At 32.6% G+C, this 17,432-nt stretch overlaps 2 protein-coding genes across 2 annotated transcripts in view; one reads left to right on the top strand and one right to left on the bottom strand.

The window, feature by feature from the left end:
- The window catches only part of LOC126879913 (apoptosis-inducing factor 3-like), a 42,446-nt gene extending 32,891 nt beyond the window's left edge, over positions 1-9,555 (top strand). The window contains exon 7 of the mRNA XM_050643256.1: positions 136-9,555. Within this exon, the coding sequence (XP_050499213.1) occupies positions 136-367 (232 nt within the window). The 3' untranslated portion in view covers positions 368-9,555. The remainder of the gene's footprint in view (positions 1-135) is intronic.
- Positions 9,556-10,575: 1,020 nt separating this feature from the next.
- On the bottom strand, positions 10,576-12,868 carry LOC126879914 (charged multivesicular body protein 6-A). Its single transcript, XM_050643257.1, has 2 exons — positions 12,634-12,868; positions 10,576-11,307 (listed from the first exon to the last, which is right to left on the bottom strand). Exon 2 carries the CDS (start codon positions 11,297-11,299, stop codon positions 10,658-10,660), a length of 642 nt encoding a protein of 213 aa, XP_050499214.1. The 5' UTR covers positions 11,300-11,307; positions 12,634-12,868; the 3' UTR covers positions 10,576-10,657.
- Positions 12,869-17,432: the final 4,564 nt, after the last annotated feature.

Here is a 17,432-nt window from a genome sequence, read left to right as displayed (position 1 = left end):
AATTAAAGGCGATAGTATACAGCCTTGTCTCACTCCTCTTTTTGCATATACATTTACATTTTAAAAAGCTTTATTTTAAATTACATGTGATTTGTCTACGTAGAAAGTTTTGATAATCTTAATACTTGATTTTAGATATGCTGGTCATGGCGAGTACGATGATATTATTTACCATGGTGATGTATCCCAGTACAAATTTGTAGCGTTCTACTTAAAAGACGATGTAGTGGTAGCGGCAAGTTCTTGCGGAATGGATCCCGTCGTTTCCCAGTTTGCCGAGCTTTTAGCACAGAACAAAAAAATTACCAAAGAAGAACTTCAAGGTGAAGATCTTCTAACCTGGAGGAATAGGGTTATTCCCCAATAGACAAATTTATTAATTGTGGCTTGTTTAGTCATTAGCATGATAAGATCAGTTGGTAACTTGACAATGAAAAAATAACTTTACTAGAATCTGAAGGAAATCTCGATGGTAGAGAAGCCGAAGCGAGGATTTTTGCAGTTACTCGAGCGAGTCAGAAAATTACGTGGGAGACACCTTGTACCCTGTAAATGTACCCCTACGATATATTGGCTCTTAATACAGGGGAGTTCGTTAAGGGGGCCGAAAAAAAATCTATCTTTAGAAAAACAGTGTTTGTACCTACAGTGCTAGTCAAAAGTCCGTACCCCCCTAGTATAATAGTGAAATTTGGAGGGAGGAAATAAACGGACGTAAGCTTCTTAACTAGTCATGACAGGTGACGTAATTATGACAGATGACTTTACAGCGCCACTGTGACAGATAATTTTAAATGGGACCTTATGGCAAGTGATACCTAGTTTGAAAGGTATTAAAAATACCTATTTAGTTATACTAATTTTGTATGAGTTTAAGCTAATTTTGATGAATAAATGAAATAAATATAAAATTGTAGTTTCGCATTTAATTAATAAAAGTTCAAAATTCCGCATATGATTACTTGTCAAAAAGGTTGACTTTGACGTAAAAACTACTAGAGAATTCAAAAACGTCAACTTTTTTGACAATAAAACCATAAGCGGACATTTTAATTTTTATTAATTAAATGCGAAACTACAATATTATATTTATTTAATTTATTCACCAAAATCAACTAAAACCCAAAAAATTAGTATGATTGAATAGGTATTTTTGAATACCTTTCAAACGAGGTATCACTTGCCATAAGGTCCCATTTAAAATTATCGGTCACAGTGGCTCTGTAACGTCATCTGTCACTATTACGTCATCTGTCATGACTAGTTAAAAAGCTTACGTCGGTTTATTTCCTCCCTTCAAATTCGGAAGTCGTGACGTAACTGGAGACCGGCAAGTTCGTAATGGTTCGTAATCATTCGTAATGTCCGATTACTTTGAATTGTTCGCGGTTGTAAGCTAAGTGTATTTTATATTTTATTTTTGACAGTTGTTATTTTTACAGGAATCTCGACATTAAATCTTTTTCGAATACATTGAGGTTAAATGTTATGTTGCTAATTGAATAATTTAATCACAGAATGCATACAAATCCCATTTAACTATAACAATAATTCAAATTCAACTTCCGGTCTCTCAGTTACGTCATCATGCGCGAACTCGGACGTATTTGAGAAGATATTCTTGTTCTCATGATCATTTTTCAGTGCGTCACAGTTTTTCGATTTCTCTCTAATGCATTAAGTTAGATGAGACGGAAAAAGCGGTAGCTCCGTGATTAAACACAAAAATAATGCAGCATTATAATGGTTATACATATACATAAGATGTCTATTCCTAACCTACGTTTGATTCGTTGATATTTAGAATGCGCGTTTTTTCTAGCCAATCAAATACACGTATTACGAACATTTGACGAAAACTTTGTCCATTTTGGCCATTTTTTAGAAGTGTCAAAGAGTCAAGTGACGGTTATTATTCAGGTCATTATTTTGTGTACCTGTCATTTTGAAATTTCGAATTCGACTTCCCTTGTGTTTCACAACGTTTTTGTGCATTATTTTGTGTTTTGGTTTAGAATTTAGTTCGTTAAAAGTTAGTCATTGGCGTGAGGAGGCTAGAGACATTCAAGATGTACCGAAGAGTGCTAAATATCTCATGAGTAGATAGAATAGCCAACGTGGAGGTAATGAGACTTACGCATAAGGAACGAGAAAAACTAACAAATAAGAAGAAAACTGAGATATATGGGACATGTGATGAGAGATGTATATCTAATACTCCAGATCATTATGCAAGAAAAAGATCCATAGTAAGGAGACGTAACTCATGGCTGAAGAACCTTAGGAACTGGTTTGGATGTAATAAAAATGAATTATTTAGAGCCGTGGTTTCAGAAATAAAGATCTCTCTGATGATTGCCAACTTTTGAAGCGGAGACAGCACCTAGAGAAGAAGATAAAAACATAGTTTATGGATAGTTTTGTGTCATTTTTTAATGTTTTCATATTTATAAATTTAATTAACAATATTGTTTACTTTTTAATTTTATTCCCCTTTATAAAAAATACCTATATGTTAACATATTGTGTAAAAATCAAATCTACTAAATTACTAATTAGTTTAATTCCACAAGCTTTTCACCTATGGCTAAGTACGATTCTGGCATCTGTCAGATTCGTCAATAATTACATGAAATAAGTCTCGACACACCCAATACAGTATATGACGTCATAATTAAAGACGCACTGAAAAATGATCATGAGAACAAGAATACTATCTCGTTATTTATAGTATTATGGGTATTTGAGGCTACGAGAAGATACTATCTCGTTATTTATAGTATTATGGGTATAACCGTTCAAAAGATACGAGGGGGTACGGACTTTCGACTAGCATTGTATACATATTTAAAAACTCTGACGATTTGAGCAAACTAGAAGAAATGTATACCACCTTCTCAAATGCCTCAAAAAATATGGGCCTGAAAGTAAACGAGGAGAAAACTAAGATGATGGCATCAACACCCAACAATAGAGCCAGAAACATCGGTCACCAAGTCACTGTTGATAATTCTACCTTTGAAGTGGTGGACAAATTCACATACTTAGGCTCCCTGATCACCAAAGAGAACGTTATGACGCAAGAAATCAAGCGAAGGATAATCCTAGCAAACAAATGGTATTTTGGACTGAGTAGACATAATATGAGAAGCAGAAACTTAAGCCAAAAAACAAAAATTACCAGATACAAAACCCTTATACAACCAGTGTTGACATATGGATCGGAGACATGGACCATCTCCAAGGCAGATAAAAACCTGCTTATATTTGAACTAAGGATCCTGAGAGGCATATTCGGTGGCATCTGTGAAAATGGTATTTGGAGGAGGAGGTACAACGACGAGGTATACCAAAGATATAAATATATTTGGTGGTAAAGACGTAGTATCTCTTATAAGGATCACAGGAAGACATCTAGCAATATCACAGCATAACAACCCTCCTAGAAGAATCCTTATGTCACAACCTGTGGGAAGTAGAAATAGGGGTAGGTCAAAACTTAGATGGAAAGATGGTGTAGATGAGGATGGGAGAAAAATAGGCGCAGCAAACTGGCAACGGTTGGCAATGGATAGGACTGACTGGCGTAATAGACTTGGGAAGGTCGAGGCTCTTTCATAGGGCTGTAGCACCATTGGTGATGATGACGATTTGAGCAGGGCGTAAGGAAATGGGCGAGTCACAAAGTTTCACAACAAAAAAGCGAATATCTCGCGAAATTAACGTCAGATGAAAAATTAAAAAATACGTATTCAATATTTTTAAAAAATCCATCGAATGATGCCAAACACGATCCACCACGGAGAGGGATGGGGGGTAAATTTATAATTTTAAATAGGAACCCCGCGATATTTCGCAAAATGAACATCTGATCGAAAAACTGAAAAATACATGTATTCAATATTTTTGACAAATCTATTGAATGATACCTAAAATGAGACCTGACGGGGGTGGGGTGGAGGGTAACTTTAAAATCTTGAAATAGGAGCCCCCATTTTTTATTGCAGATTTGGATTCCTTAAGTAAAAATAAGTAACTTTTACTCGAGACATTTTTTCGAATTAGGGATAGATGGCGCTATAATCGGTGTATGTTTACTAGCAGATATTGAACGAAACAAGTAATAAAATCTAATTACAACACCTGCTATGAATCTTTTTATCCCTTCTGATAGCTCTAATATGGAAAGAAAATGAACTTTCTCAATAGGCCCAATAAATACACATATTCAAATCAATCTGATTGGTAAAATTTCAAAACGAAAACAAAGGAAATATAATAAAGGAAAAATAATATAGGTAATTAAAACCACTTACCGATACACCTTGTCGAATGCGAAAAACTAGGGAACTAACGAACAACGATGTCGATGGGTGCACACACGTTTCTGGTCTCGATGCATCTCATCTGTTTTTCCTATGCCATAGGGGTAGAATCTTGCATTTCAAGTGTGGTACCCGCTCGACCCACCTCTCATTCCTTAACTGCGATATCGATAAGAGGAACACATGGATAGCAAGGAACACGGGCTTCGAGAAGGGTAACAATGGGATATGCTTTGGAACTATTTACACAACCAAACCAATTTATCGGAATTCCAACAATCGGAAAAAACGATTTTTAGAAATGGAAAATTAAATGAAGAAATTGAAAATCCCCACTAAAATGGAAAATGTAGGTTTGTTATTTATAGAAAAAGACAGCAAATACAAAATAAGTGATTGATGTGATCGTTCATGGGAAATCTTTCATTTTTCCGACTGTATGTTTGGTTTTTAGGACCTAATCTTCACAACCCAATAGGTCCCCATAATGCTAGAGTAACTGCAAATTTGGCATCCTTCCCTCCCCTACTACTATTTCGATTGTTGTTGTTTTTTCACCATGTTATTAACTTTTCTCTAACCACATTATTGCTTTGTGATACTCATAAAAGTATTGTAATATGTTCCTACGAGTATGTAATACTCGTAACATTTTTTTACTTCAAGTTTCTAATGTATTGTATGTTATTTTAGAGAGTTTAAATATTTTACAAATAGTATAAGAAAGCCTATAGATGTTGAACACATGACTTTATTTTTTACAATCAATTAAAATTTATTCCATAAGCCATCAATCTTTTTGTAGGTACATACTATAATATATTTACCACAACATATTACCAACCAAGGATTTGTGGACAGCGCAAAAACGACGGTTTAACCTTGTCCTTGCCGTCCAGTTAAAATTATTTAAAAATCTTTTTGAAAATTTTTGGACTAAATATTCGGCGTATAACATATTATTTTCAATCAACTGATATTCTTCTTTTTGTGTAGACATGAATCTGTCTGTTTTTTCAATGTGTCTCTAGTAAGTTGTTCCATCGTTTTCGTGGTCTTCCCACTGATCGTCTTTCTATTAGGAAACCGTCTCTTGCCGTTTTTACTACTATATTTGTTGTCATTCGGCTTATGTGTTTATTCCATTCTGTTTTTCACCCAGTTATTAATGTTCTTCACCTTGCATCTCCGTTGTGTATCTTTACTTCTAACTCTGTCCCATACCTTACCATCGACTTTTCGCTGTGTTTTCATCTCTGCTGTTTCGAGCAATCTTTTTGTCCTCTCTGTGTCGGGTCGTGTTTTTGCCGCGTATGTCATTATTGATCTGATGACTGTTTTGTAAATTCTGTCTTTCATTTCTGTCCCGATATTTTTATTTTTCCATATTGTTTGCAGCATGCGGCTCTGTTTGCTCTATTCAGTTGATCTTCCACTTCTGTTTCGAGCTTTCCGTAGCTACACACTGTGATGCCTAGATATTTAAACTCAATCACTTTTTCTATCATCTGATTCTTCAGCTATCAATTCTAAAATATGAAAACCATATGGTTTTCTTATTGGGATTACTTTGTTATATCCGATATACCTACTATAAGAATATCCAGGTTGCAAGCCAGGTTGCAAATGGATTTTTTGGGTACTATATACCTAATACATTATAAATACAAAAATTCCCGTCACAGTTCGGACGAGAAACTTAGTTATTAACAAATAAGGGTAAAAAATGGCAGTTTTTTCGTTTAAATCACTACAGGTAAAAACAGGGTAATTAAATATCTTATTTATAATATACTTCTTTTTGTAGATGAGCCAAGGTTTAAAATTTCACTTTTTGAATTTTGGTCAGGAAAGTGCAAAATAAGACTAAAATTTCAAAAATAAAAAATGTGCTATAACTTTTGCGAAAATGGCCTTAAGACTTTCATATTGCACGAAAAGTTGAGTCAAACATTCCATATATTGCACAAACAATTTTAAGACGATTCGTCAATTAGTTTAAATTTTATTCAATTTGTTTATCGCAAAGAGCTTTTTTTCGCAATGTTCTTGTTCAGAAAATAATAATGACATAGCAATTCTGTGGAAACAACATGTAAGAATAATAGTTATATTTTTAAAGTATTGAAAAAAATCATTAAAAAGTCCTTTTTATCACTACGAAAAAAGTTTAGTAAAATAGAGTCATTTTTGACTTCTAAACAATTTGAATAACTTTATATTGACTATAGAGTAAATCAACTTTAAGATTTCAAAAGCTGGTATTTTTATACGAATTTTCAGGAAAATAACTTTTTGCCTAGGTTAATTGGGTTCAAAGTTAGCCACTTTTATTATTTAATTCGCAGTTACTTATATATACATCAAATTCTCCTGTAACAATGTTAGTTACCCTACTACTCCGAAACGGCTTGGCCAATTTTTATAAAATTTTACACGTTTATTTTTTATACCCATAAGTTATAAGGGTTTTTTTTTATTTTTTTGGACAAAATTATTTACCTTAATTTTCTATGTAGAATTAAAAAATACATACAACCCTTAATTTTCACTCTTCTATCACCAACCCCTATTTGTTAATAGCCATCTATAAAATTCTCCTGTCACAGTGTTAGTTTCCATAATCCTCCGAGACCGCTTGATTTTTATGAAATTATATATGTATATTCGGTAGGTCTTAGAATCGGTCGTAATCTATTTTTCATATCCCTGAGTGATAAGGGGAGTTCCCCCTAACATTTTGTAATGTTAGGTGGGGTTGTGTGTACATAACGTACTCTATAAGACTACGAGTACATACAAATTTAAAAAATTATGATCAAAATCCATCAACAAGTTCCAACGATATTAATCGTAGCATATGTTTGCAGAATCAGTTTCATTTTTTGAGTGCACGTATTTTAGTAATTCCCCTCCACCGACCACGAATTAATTCCGTTCGGACGCCATATTTAAAGCTTTATTAACCACTCTGTTAAGGTTCAAAGTTTACTCAAACTTTTACAGATTACCTATATACCTTCAACTTCAAAATGGCTCTAGTTAGGTTGCTTAATTGTTATAAACAAAGTAGCTGTCGATTAAATAAAAAAAAGTGGCTAACTTTGACCGTAATTAACCTAGGCGAAAAGTTTTTTTTTTTAAATTCGTATAAAAAGACCAGTTTTTCAAATTACATTGTAGTTTTAGCCTACAGTCAATATTAACTAAGTTATTCAAATTGTTTATAAGCCAAAAATGACTCTATTTTAGTAAAATGTTTTCTGAGTGATAAAAATAACTTTTTAATGATTTTTTTAAATGCGTTGAAAATATGACTATTCTTCTTTCATGTTATTTTCACAGAATTGCTATATTATTATTATTTTCTGAACAATAACACTGCCAAAAAAAGCTCTTTGGGATAAACAAATTAAATAAAATTTAAACTAATTGACGCATCGTCTTAAAATTTTTTGTGCATTGTATGGACTGTTTGACTCAACTTTTCATGCAATATGAAAGTCCTAAATTCATTTTCGCAAAAGTTATAGCAAATTTTTTATTTTCGAAATTTTAGTTTTATTTTGCAATATCCGAAGCAACAAATACTCGGAACAAAATTTAAAATAACGCTATTTTAAACCTTGGCTCATCTACTGAAAGAAAAATATTATAAATGAGACATTTAATTACCCTATTTTTACTTGTAGCGATTCAAACGAAAGAACTCTCATTTTTGACCCTTATTTGTTAATAACTAAATTTCTCGTCCAAACTGTGACGGGCATTTTTGTACGAATAATGTATTGGGTATATAGTAACCAAAACCCCATTTGCAACCTGGCTGCTCAAGTGTCCCGAACATGACTGACGTGTTGACCACGTAAAATTCATACCTGATGTCGTTTTAAAACAAAACAAGGAAATAATACAATTAATTCGATTCAATTATTTTTTTTGAGATGTGGGTATACAGACGACTATTAATATGAATCTGGGTTGACAGAGTTAGAAATGGAGAAGTCCTTAATCGGCTGAAGCAGACAATACAACTGGTCAATGTAATAAAGAGACGCAAGCTGGAATACTGCTGTCACATTATAAAAGACCCTAAAAATATGAACTTTTGTATCTGATCATTTAGTGAAAGATCCAAAGTAAACGAGGTCCTGGTAGAAGAATAAAATCAAAAGATCAAGAATATCATGTCTGAAAAATCTAAGACAATGTTACGGAAAATCTGGAACTAGAAGAATTATTTTATGATACGTAGTTTACGTATAAAAGTCATTTTCTGACTCTCATTTATTGGAGTTAACTTTAATTCCTGCAAAATCTTTGGTCAATTAACTACTCGTCCCGCTGGTTTGGACCGCATCTTTTTTGGACGATTCGTATGCGAGTCCATCTTAACGTTTCGATATTATGGAAAGCCGCTTCTTCAGGAGCTACGGAAGGCTGTTGATCACGGCAACTCAAGTACTACAGTAACTCGAAACTTTTGACGTAATGAAAGATGAAATTCAGAACCACTTTACAGAGGCCCTTATGTAGCTGATTGTTTATTATCATCATCATTCAGCTTCAAAAGTCCACTGCTGAACATATACCTCTTCCTCGTGTTTCCAACCTCGTCTATCATGTGCTGCTCTTATTCAGTTTTTGTTTAGCCTTTTTAAATCGTCAGTCTACCGTGTAAATGGTCGGCCGACGCTTCTCTTGGTCTCTTTTCCAATAACCTATTTGTTCATCACACATCTGTCATTCTAGCTATGTGTCCTGCCCATCTCAAATTTCCTGCTCCCTTCATTTGCTGCCCAGGTGCCCCGCACCCCCGGCCATATGTCTAAATATACTATAGTAAACATTTTTTTTAATACACAAGTGCCTTGGGTAATATTATCTTCTAATACTTTTGATACTTTGTGCTCACCATTACCAAACTATTTTTAATGTTTGTCGATCCCTACATTACAATTAAAATATATTTGTTTTGAGATTATCTGTCTACAAATTACAATTTATTGAAATGAGATTGCATTTCTCATTTCAAACCTAAAATGTGATGTTAAAGTGATTGAAGATGATTTCAATTTTAAATTGAAAAAGTAGTATATATTATATTAGTATTATTTTAAACAGTCTAATCTTTGTTTTTATGATTTCTGATCTATTCTATTTATTGATACAATTATTTTTATATATTTATTTGTTAACATTTCAAATTAATAAATCTTGTTAAATTTCATTAATGTGTTTTTTTAAGAGGAGTGCGACAGGGATGTATTTTGTCTCATGTGCTGTTCAACCTCTATGTGGAGAATGTTTTTGTAGAGACACTTGAAGGCACCGGCTGTGGTATTTATAAAAGTCAAATGGTATCCGATAAATAACATTCATTACGCCGACGACACCGCGATAATCACAGATAACGAACATGATATGCAGTTGATGGTAGGGATTACAATACCAAACTAAAATCTGAATATCGGTACTTGATATTTGAAATATCGGGATACCGGTATTATTAATAAAAAATTTACTAGTTTAATTTTTACTTACCTCAGTTGTTATATTGACTTGTTAACAAATAATACAAGGAAATCTTGAAACAAGCTGTTTAAAAATAAAACTTGATCCAAATTTTTGGGCGATAAACAATTTCTTCTGCTTAGGTTTGCTAACTGCCCAGACTTTGAAAATACTCTTTCGGAAGGTACTGATGTGGCAAGTATTGACAAATATTTTATAGCCAAATAATCAGGGAGGTTGATTTCATGTAATCGAATGAACTATCTTTTAGTAAAGTCGTCCCAGAAACGAACTCATCAATATTGGCAATATCATTTTAATGTCTTCTACTTTAAAATGTATAATACATGCCTGAATTGCTGATATAAATGAGTCAGATTAAATAAATTATTAGAAGAAATTTTTGCTAACCAACAACATATTTTTGTTTAATCTAGTATTATTTTGTATTTTGACAACAACACCTGACTTGGGCGTCGAAACGTTAATAAAATCATTTTTTGGTAAAATTGTGGCTTATTTCCCATTGAATGTAGTTGATTATAAAAATGCCACAAGAAAATAGCTTCGGAACAACATAAAGTCATAGATTGGAGAAGTTCAGAACAACAAATTAAACCATTTTATTTAGGCACTCAATTTAGGCCTACCTCTTGTCAATATAAGCTTTCTCAATGTAGTTATATCCTATTTGATCATCTTACTACCTTTAACCTATCATAATAAAACAAATAAATAAAAGTTTTGTTTACTTTACTTATAAATAACTTAAGAAATTTACATACATGGTTGAAAAATACCAACAAAGTAACAATTTGTTAGGCCATCACTGCTACACGTTCCTCTTTCCGTTTTTCCTTTTGCTTTGGTTTTTCTTTATCAGCTACCTCCTCTTCATCCTCTGATTCTTCCTCATTGACTTCCACTTTAGGTTCTTCTGAAGGCACGGAAGGCATCTCTTGCTCAATCATACCAGCCAATTCTTCTTCTACAGCTGCTTCATCTTCATCTGTCAATTGACCACTAAGAAGTTCGTTAATCTCATTCTGTTTGTCAATCCCTTCTCTTGTTTCATCCAATATACGTTCAATATCTTCAATTTTGAGGGAATCATTAATTTGTTTCAAAGCTTCGTTGCCTGCTTTTAGACCACTCACTACTTGAGTTTCTAACTGGGCGAACTCTATATCACTAGCCATTTTATCGAGATTATCAAGTTGTACATCTAGCTTGGACAACAGCTGTTCTTGATACCTCTTCTTCTTAAGTAAAAGTTTTGCTCTGTCTCTTTGGCCATTGTTAAGTAACTTCTTAGCTATATCTTTATCTTTACCAAGTGAGAGCTCAATTCTTTTTTGGTATTGTCTCAATTTATCTCTTTGCTGTTTGAGCTGTAACACTGCTTTATCGTGTTCTGTTACTCTGGAGGGAGGCTTTTTTTTACTAAAAAAGATACCCATTTTATTACCTAAAACAAAAAATTGCAATTTGTTTAAGTGTATTTTTGCTTTCTAAATCGGAAAAAGAGTTGGCTTAAATATTTTTATAGAAAAAACTAAGTATTATGTTTATGGTTATAATTCTTTTATACATTGTTAACACATTTGTGGGCACATCTTCATATTATTGTCCTAATCTGTAAACTGCATAATTCCATAATTCTTTGAAAATCAGTTATTACTGGAATCTGTTTCAAAAAGATTCTACTTATGGTTTAAAAAAGGACACACATGCATATTTTTACCAGATGAGTAAATAGCAACCTCTTCGTATACACTGTATATCCCTTGCCGCCAAATTTAGTACAAAAAATATGTAACTCCCTAGTTTGTCAAACTGCACAACTGACCTATCACTGTTTAGAAAGTGATATTTTTAAGAAAAACTTGGTGGTAAGTAATATTAAATACTTACTAAACAATATACGACATATGATATGAGGTATTTTACCCAAGAACATAATACAGTAGACGCACGATTATCTGAGCTACTCGGTTAACCGAGGCAAAAGTCACAACTGGTGAGTTACATTACAACTTTCAACCTTGGCGCAACATCGCTGCCTCAAAAAGAGGAATGAAGCTTGTGCAGAAATCAATGGAAGACTTTTTAAACAGTCAGTAATATTGACAATGTAACTGGTTTTATCGTTTATAGACAGTACTGTATTAGTTTTGTCATTAAAATATCCACAGTTATGGTTATTTACGTGTTTTTATAACCAATCTCAGTCTTAACTGAGTTTCTCCGTATCTGAGGTAGTCACAATCCCAGTTACCTCAGATAATCGCAAGTAATATAATAGGTATATCTATTATTACCCAATATAATATATTATAATGAGTATATCTGTTCGTTGATACATTTGAATGAAGGATCCTGAGAGGAATATTCGGTGGCATCTGTGAAAATGATATTTGGAGGAGGAAGTACAACTACAAGGTATACCACAGATATAAACATATATTTGGTGGTAAAGACGTAGTATGTCTTATAAGAATAGGAAGACTAAGATGGGCAGGACATCTAGCAAGATCACAGCATAACAACCCTCCTAGAAGAATCCTTATGTCAAAACCTGTGGGAATTAGAAATAGGTGTAGGCCAAAACTTAGATAGAAGATAGGGATAAGGCAAAGAGAATGATGATAATTATTTTTGCAACAACAGCAGAACAGCTTTATATAACACACCCTTTTAATAACAGTCAAAAATATCCTTTCTATTAAACCAGTAATTAATATTGATTAACAAATTATAAAGTAATAAATATAATTTATACAATGATACTTACTTTAGTAAAATATAAAATTTCTCTTGATTTGTGTTATTCAAAAAATTGATACCATCCTTATATTATAGTTTTCCTATTATCACACGTTTTATGCTGTTTTCTTATATCTTTTAGGACTAATTTTTAATCAGATCTCAAAAGTAAACATACACATCATCCATTTAATCCATTACCATCACATAACCTAGCTTTTAAGGTTTTATCTGTCACACTATGATGTCCTGTGTCAATTAGTTTGTATTTTTATTCTGTTCTATGTCACAAAAATGGTCAAAGTCAAAATGTGATTTTACGCCTGAACAATAAAATCAAGAATTTGAAATTTGATATTGTGGCGTTTAGTAGATTTTTAACTTAGATTAATATTCTGTTTTTCCATATATACACCTGGCAGCTAAACTAAATCACAAATATGGTATTTCTTGTTAAAATTTTTCACCACAATGGATATCTGCTTATTTATTGAACTTGTTCGCTCCATGGATAAATTGTTTATGGATCCAGATAGTTTAAAGACAAACTTCTACAACATGTGTAGTTATGTGCAATGCTTTCTTCAAACTCTGCCTTCCTATTTTTGTTCCTAGCCATTATTTTTACCTTATTTCGTATTGTTTGTATACTTATTGCACTTTATATACACTTTTCATTAATGGATTAGAAACGACATTATCCTCTTTATTGATAGACAATTAGCACCCAAAATTGTCTGCTTACTTGAGGTATAAAAAAAGTTACTGTAATTTGTTAAAAATTGTTAGTATACAGTTAGTATACTGATAGTATACAGTTTACACATGATAGTGTTGACCAGCATTTTCTAATATATTTATGCCATGCATATCACCAGACTTTCATTGCAATAAAAATCTTTAACAAACATTTATAGATAGAATTTATTCCTCTAGAAATTTATACAATGTATACACATTACACAAATGATGTATACAAATGTAAACACATTAAAAAATTAGTACATTAAAATTTACAAAAAAAGAAAAAAAATACATTACAAGAAACACATTAAAAATTTAAAAATTCTTCAATACTGTAAAAAGCATGGCTAACTAGAAATGTTTTTAGATTTTGTTCAAAGCATTTAATAGTGCCAAGATGCATCTTATGTGTCACCGACATGTCACTGAACTTATTAAAACATTTGATCCTAATGTAGGTAGGAGCATGCTGTGCCACTCTCAGGCAGGAAAAAGGCTGGTGTGTGTTATCCTTGAGGCGTGTGTTATGTGAATGTATATCAGCGTTCCTAAGGAATGTTTGCTCATGTTTTTTATATACATTATTAGTTGTAAAATATATAGGCTAGGAAGAGTCAGGATGTTAGTTTTCATAAATAGTGGTTTACATGATGTAGTAGGTGATACTTTAAACATAGTTCGTAGTATTTTTTTTGGGATATAAAAGCTCTATTCATGTACGGAGATGAGCCCCAAAATATTAAGCAGTACTGAAGGACTGACTGCACCAAGCCATAGTACATTAGTTATATGGAAGGATACAGTATCCCTTATATTTCTAATTATATAACAACGACTACTAAGTGTCGAGGTCACTTTATCTGTTTGATCTTCCCAACTTAGCTTTGGATCTAGCATCAGTCCTACAATTACTTCAGCATTTTGAATGGACTTGTGATCAATATATAGATAAGGATCATAGTCAGCGGCTATATTCTTTGGTAAAAATCTCATAAAACTGGTTTTTATTATATTTAATTTAAGGCTGTTGTCTTTGCAGTACAGTAATCCTTCATTATCCGCGGACTCATCAACCACGGTTGCGATATCTGTTAAATCTTTAATGAGAATATTTTATTATTTTTATATATTTTTTATAATTTGACCAGTCGCCTTAAATCACTCATGATATGCCACTGGCGCTTGTTCTTAGTAGTAAGACTACGGCAATTAGTTTATATTCTGAAGGTTTAAAATACCGGCGAATGTAGACGCTGATCTCAGCGTCTTTATTTTTGTTGATATGATAATACTATTTCACAGATATGCAATTTAATCATATTTCTTTCTATGTACATACTAATATATACGTATTCAATATTGGGAATATTGGGATTACCTATATATGTCACATTCTTCTTTGGATCGCGGATCCCTCGCCAACCACGGTTTCACCAACCGCACCTTTCTCTTTGGAACGTAACCCCCGCGGTTGAAGAGGGATTACTGTACTTACTAAATTCCTGAGATGCTGTATTTCCCTTGCTAACAAGCTGATCAAATTGATGATGTAATATAATGAAGCTTGTATCATCCGCATATCCAATAATTTGATTAGGAGTAGTGCAAACTTGGTTGATAAAAACAATAAAGAAGAGAGGGCCAAGAACCGAACCTTGTGGTACCCCCACAGAAGACTTCATTGGGTCTGATAGTGTACCATCTAATATTATTGTTTGCAGACGATTTGACAAATATGATCTTACCCAGTCATGTGGTATACCTCGAACTCCCATGCCTTCCATCTTCATCAGAAACAGCCTGTGATCCACCATGTCGAAAGCACAACTGAGATCATAAAAAAGACCCAACGTGTTCTGTTTTTCGTTTAGAGCTTCATAGATACAATTAAGACAGTCATCAACAGCACTTAAAATAGATTTGCCTTTCCTGAACCCATTTTGGACATCTGGCAGTAAATGAAATGCTTCTAGATAGCTTGTTAGTCTTTCACAGAATGCCAGTTCAAACAGTTTGCAATTTGACTGGGTATACAAATCAAACGTAATTCTCAATATTACTTGCAGAACCTTGATTTTTAAAAATTGGAAATCCCTTGGATTCCTTTATATTGGGAAATTGGCCTGTCATAAAAGATTCGTTGATTAAATGTGACAAGGGTTCACATATGTGACTGGCAACATATCTTATAACCTTACCATTGATTTCATCTAAACCTTCAGCATGTTTAGATGTGGTCTTACTTATAAGTGACAGCACTTCTGCAGGTGTAGTTGGAGAAAGAAAGGTGTTGGAAAATTGATTGATTTTCATGAGATAAGTGGAATTTTTCATGGAGTTGAGTTATTTTTATTTTTATTGATGAAATAGTTATTTATCAGGTTGGCTCTATCTTTAGTTTTTATATTTTCATTGTCATTTATCTTAATTGTATTTGCTAATGTAGGTTTATTTTTATTTTGATTATTATTGATGATTTTCCAATTTTCTTTTATCACGTTGTTGCTATTTTCAATACGTGCATTATTTCTTTGTTTTAAAAACTGTTGTTTGATTTGTTGATATTGTTTTTTAAAAGTTATTTATTATTGCATTAAACATTATTGTTTTAAACTTGCAAGAAAACCAGTTTTTTTACAGGTTTAGTAGTTTTCATAGCATTAGTCTCTTCATGTGTCTTATCAGAATTATCTGACGTTGGTGCTCACCATTGCAGAGGCTTCTTGAGATCTTCTGCAACATAAAATAATAATTGTTCTGCATTTTATATTTTAGTCCATTCACAACACTTGTCTCTTCCTACACTTTTACAGCTTTCTATTTTGCCTTTAAGGATCACTTGTAGTAATCTACATAGTTTTCCCCTCAGTATATGTCCCAGATAAAGACATTTTCCAGTGTTTACAGTCTTCAGCAGTTCTCTATCTTTGTTGATCCTCGTAAGTTTTTCTGGCTGTCCAAGGTATCTTCGGCATCCATGTAGGGATATTTTCAATTTCCACATTTCCAATGCCTCAATCCTGATCATTGCTTTTAGTGTCGACACTTTAGTGCACTATACAAAAGTATATACCGAACATAACACTTAACCATTTTTGTCTTATAACCAATGTTTTGTTCCCTTCAGAATTCAAAGATCTTCAATGTTTTCTGATGAAATTACTGTACTGTCTGCATATCTAATTACATTAAGTAGTTCCCCGTTGAATTTTATTTTATATAGGCTGTCCCTCAAGTGTCTTTTTACATAACTGGTCTGAGTAAACATTGAACAATGTTGGGGACAAAATGTAACCTTGTGTGACTCCTCCGTGTATGGAGATTTCGTCAGTGTAGTTATTTAAAATTTTACAACAGCAGTTTGATTCCAGTACAAATTTGTTGCTCATAATTATTGATAAGTGTTATCAATAATAACATCACAAAACACAAATAATGGACGATTTACGGGCGTTTCGCCCCCGGGATTTTACCTAACATTTTTAACTAGTTGCATTGAATTATAAATACAATGTTAGTAATACATTTACCTATTGATCATTTTTTTGTTTGTTTTTCTTAGAAGTGCTTTGGTACACATATTTATAGTAGGTAGACAGGATTAATACATAATTGTTCTCAGAAATAATTTTACATATTTACTTACACAAAGGATTTTGTTCTCAGAAAACTAATTTTGCATATACATATAATAGTAACAAAGATACATAAAAAGAAGAAACATCATCAAGTCAGTCAATAAATATATACATATTCCAGAATAGCCTTACTAATAAATATGTGTAACAAAGCACTTCTAAGAAAAACAAACAAAAAAATTATCAATAGGTAATAGTGATATGTAACGAATGTCATTTTTTGAACATTCGCGAATTCTGCAACCGACATTCGCGAATGCGGATGTGAATATTCAGTTTTTTAAATTTGTTTCTATTTTTGTAATGTTTTCTAAATTTATAATGAGAAGTTAATTAATGACATCTAATAGTGTCAATAAATCTGATTCTTAACGCATCTTAAGGCTTAATAAAAAGACCAAATAGGTAAAGATAAGGACCATTATCTGAAGTTAAGTTACCTTTC

Source organism: Diabrotica virgifera, chromosome 2 (assembly GCF_917563875.1).
Source record: "Diabrotica virgifera virgifera chromosome 2, PGI_DIABVI_V3a".
NCBI classification, from domain to species: domain Eukaryota; kingdom Metazoa; phylum Arthropoda; class Insecta; order Coleoptera; family Chrysomelidae; genus Diabrotica; species Diabrotica virgifera.
The sequence above is the reverse complement of the archived record's forward strand: the minus strand, read 5'-3'. Positions and strand labels throughout refer to the sequence as shown.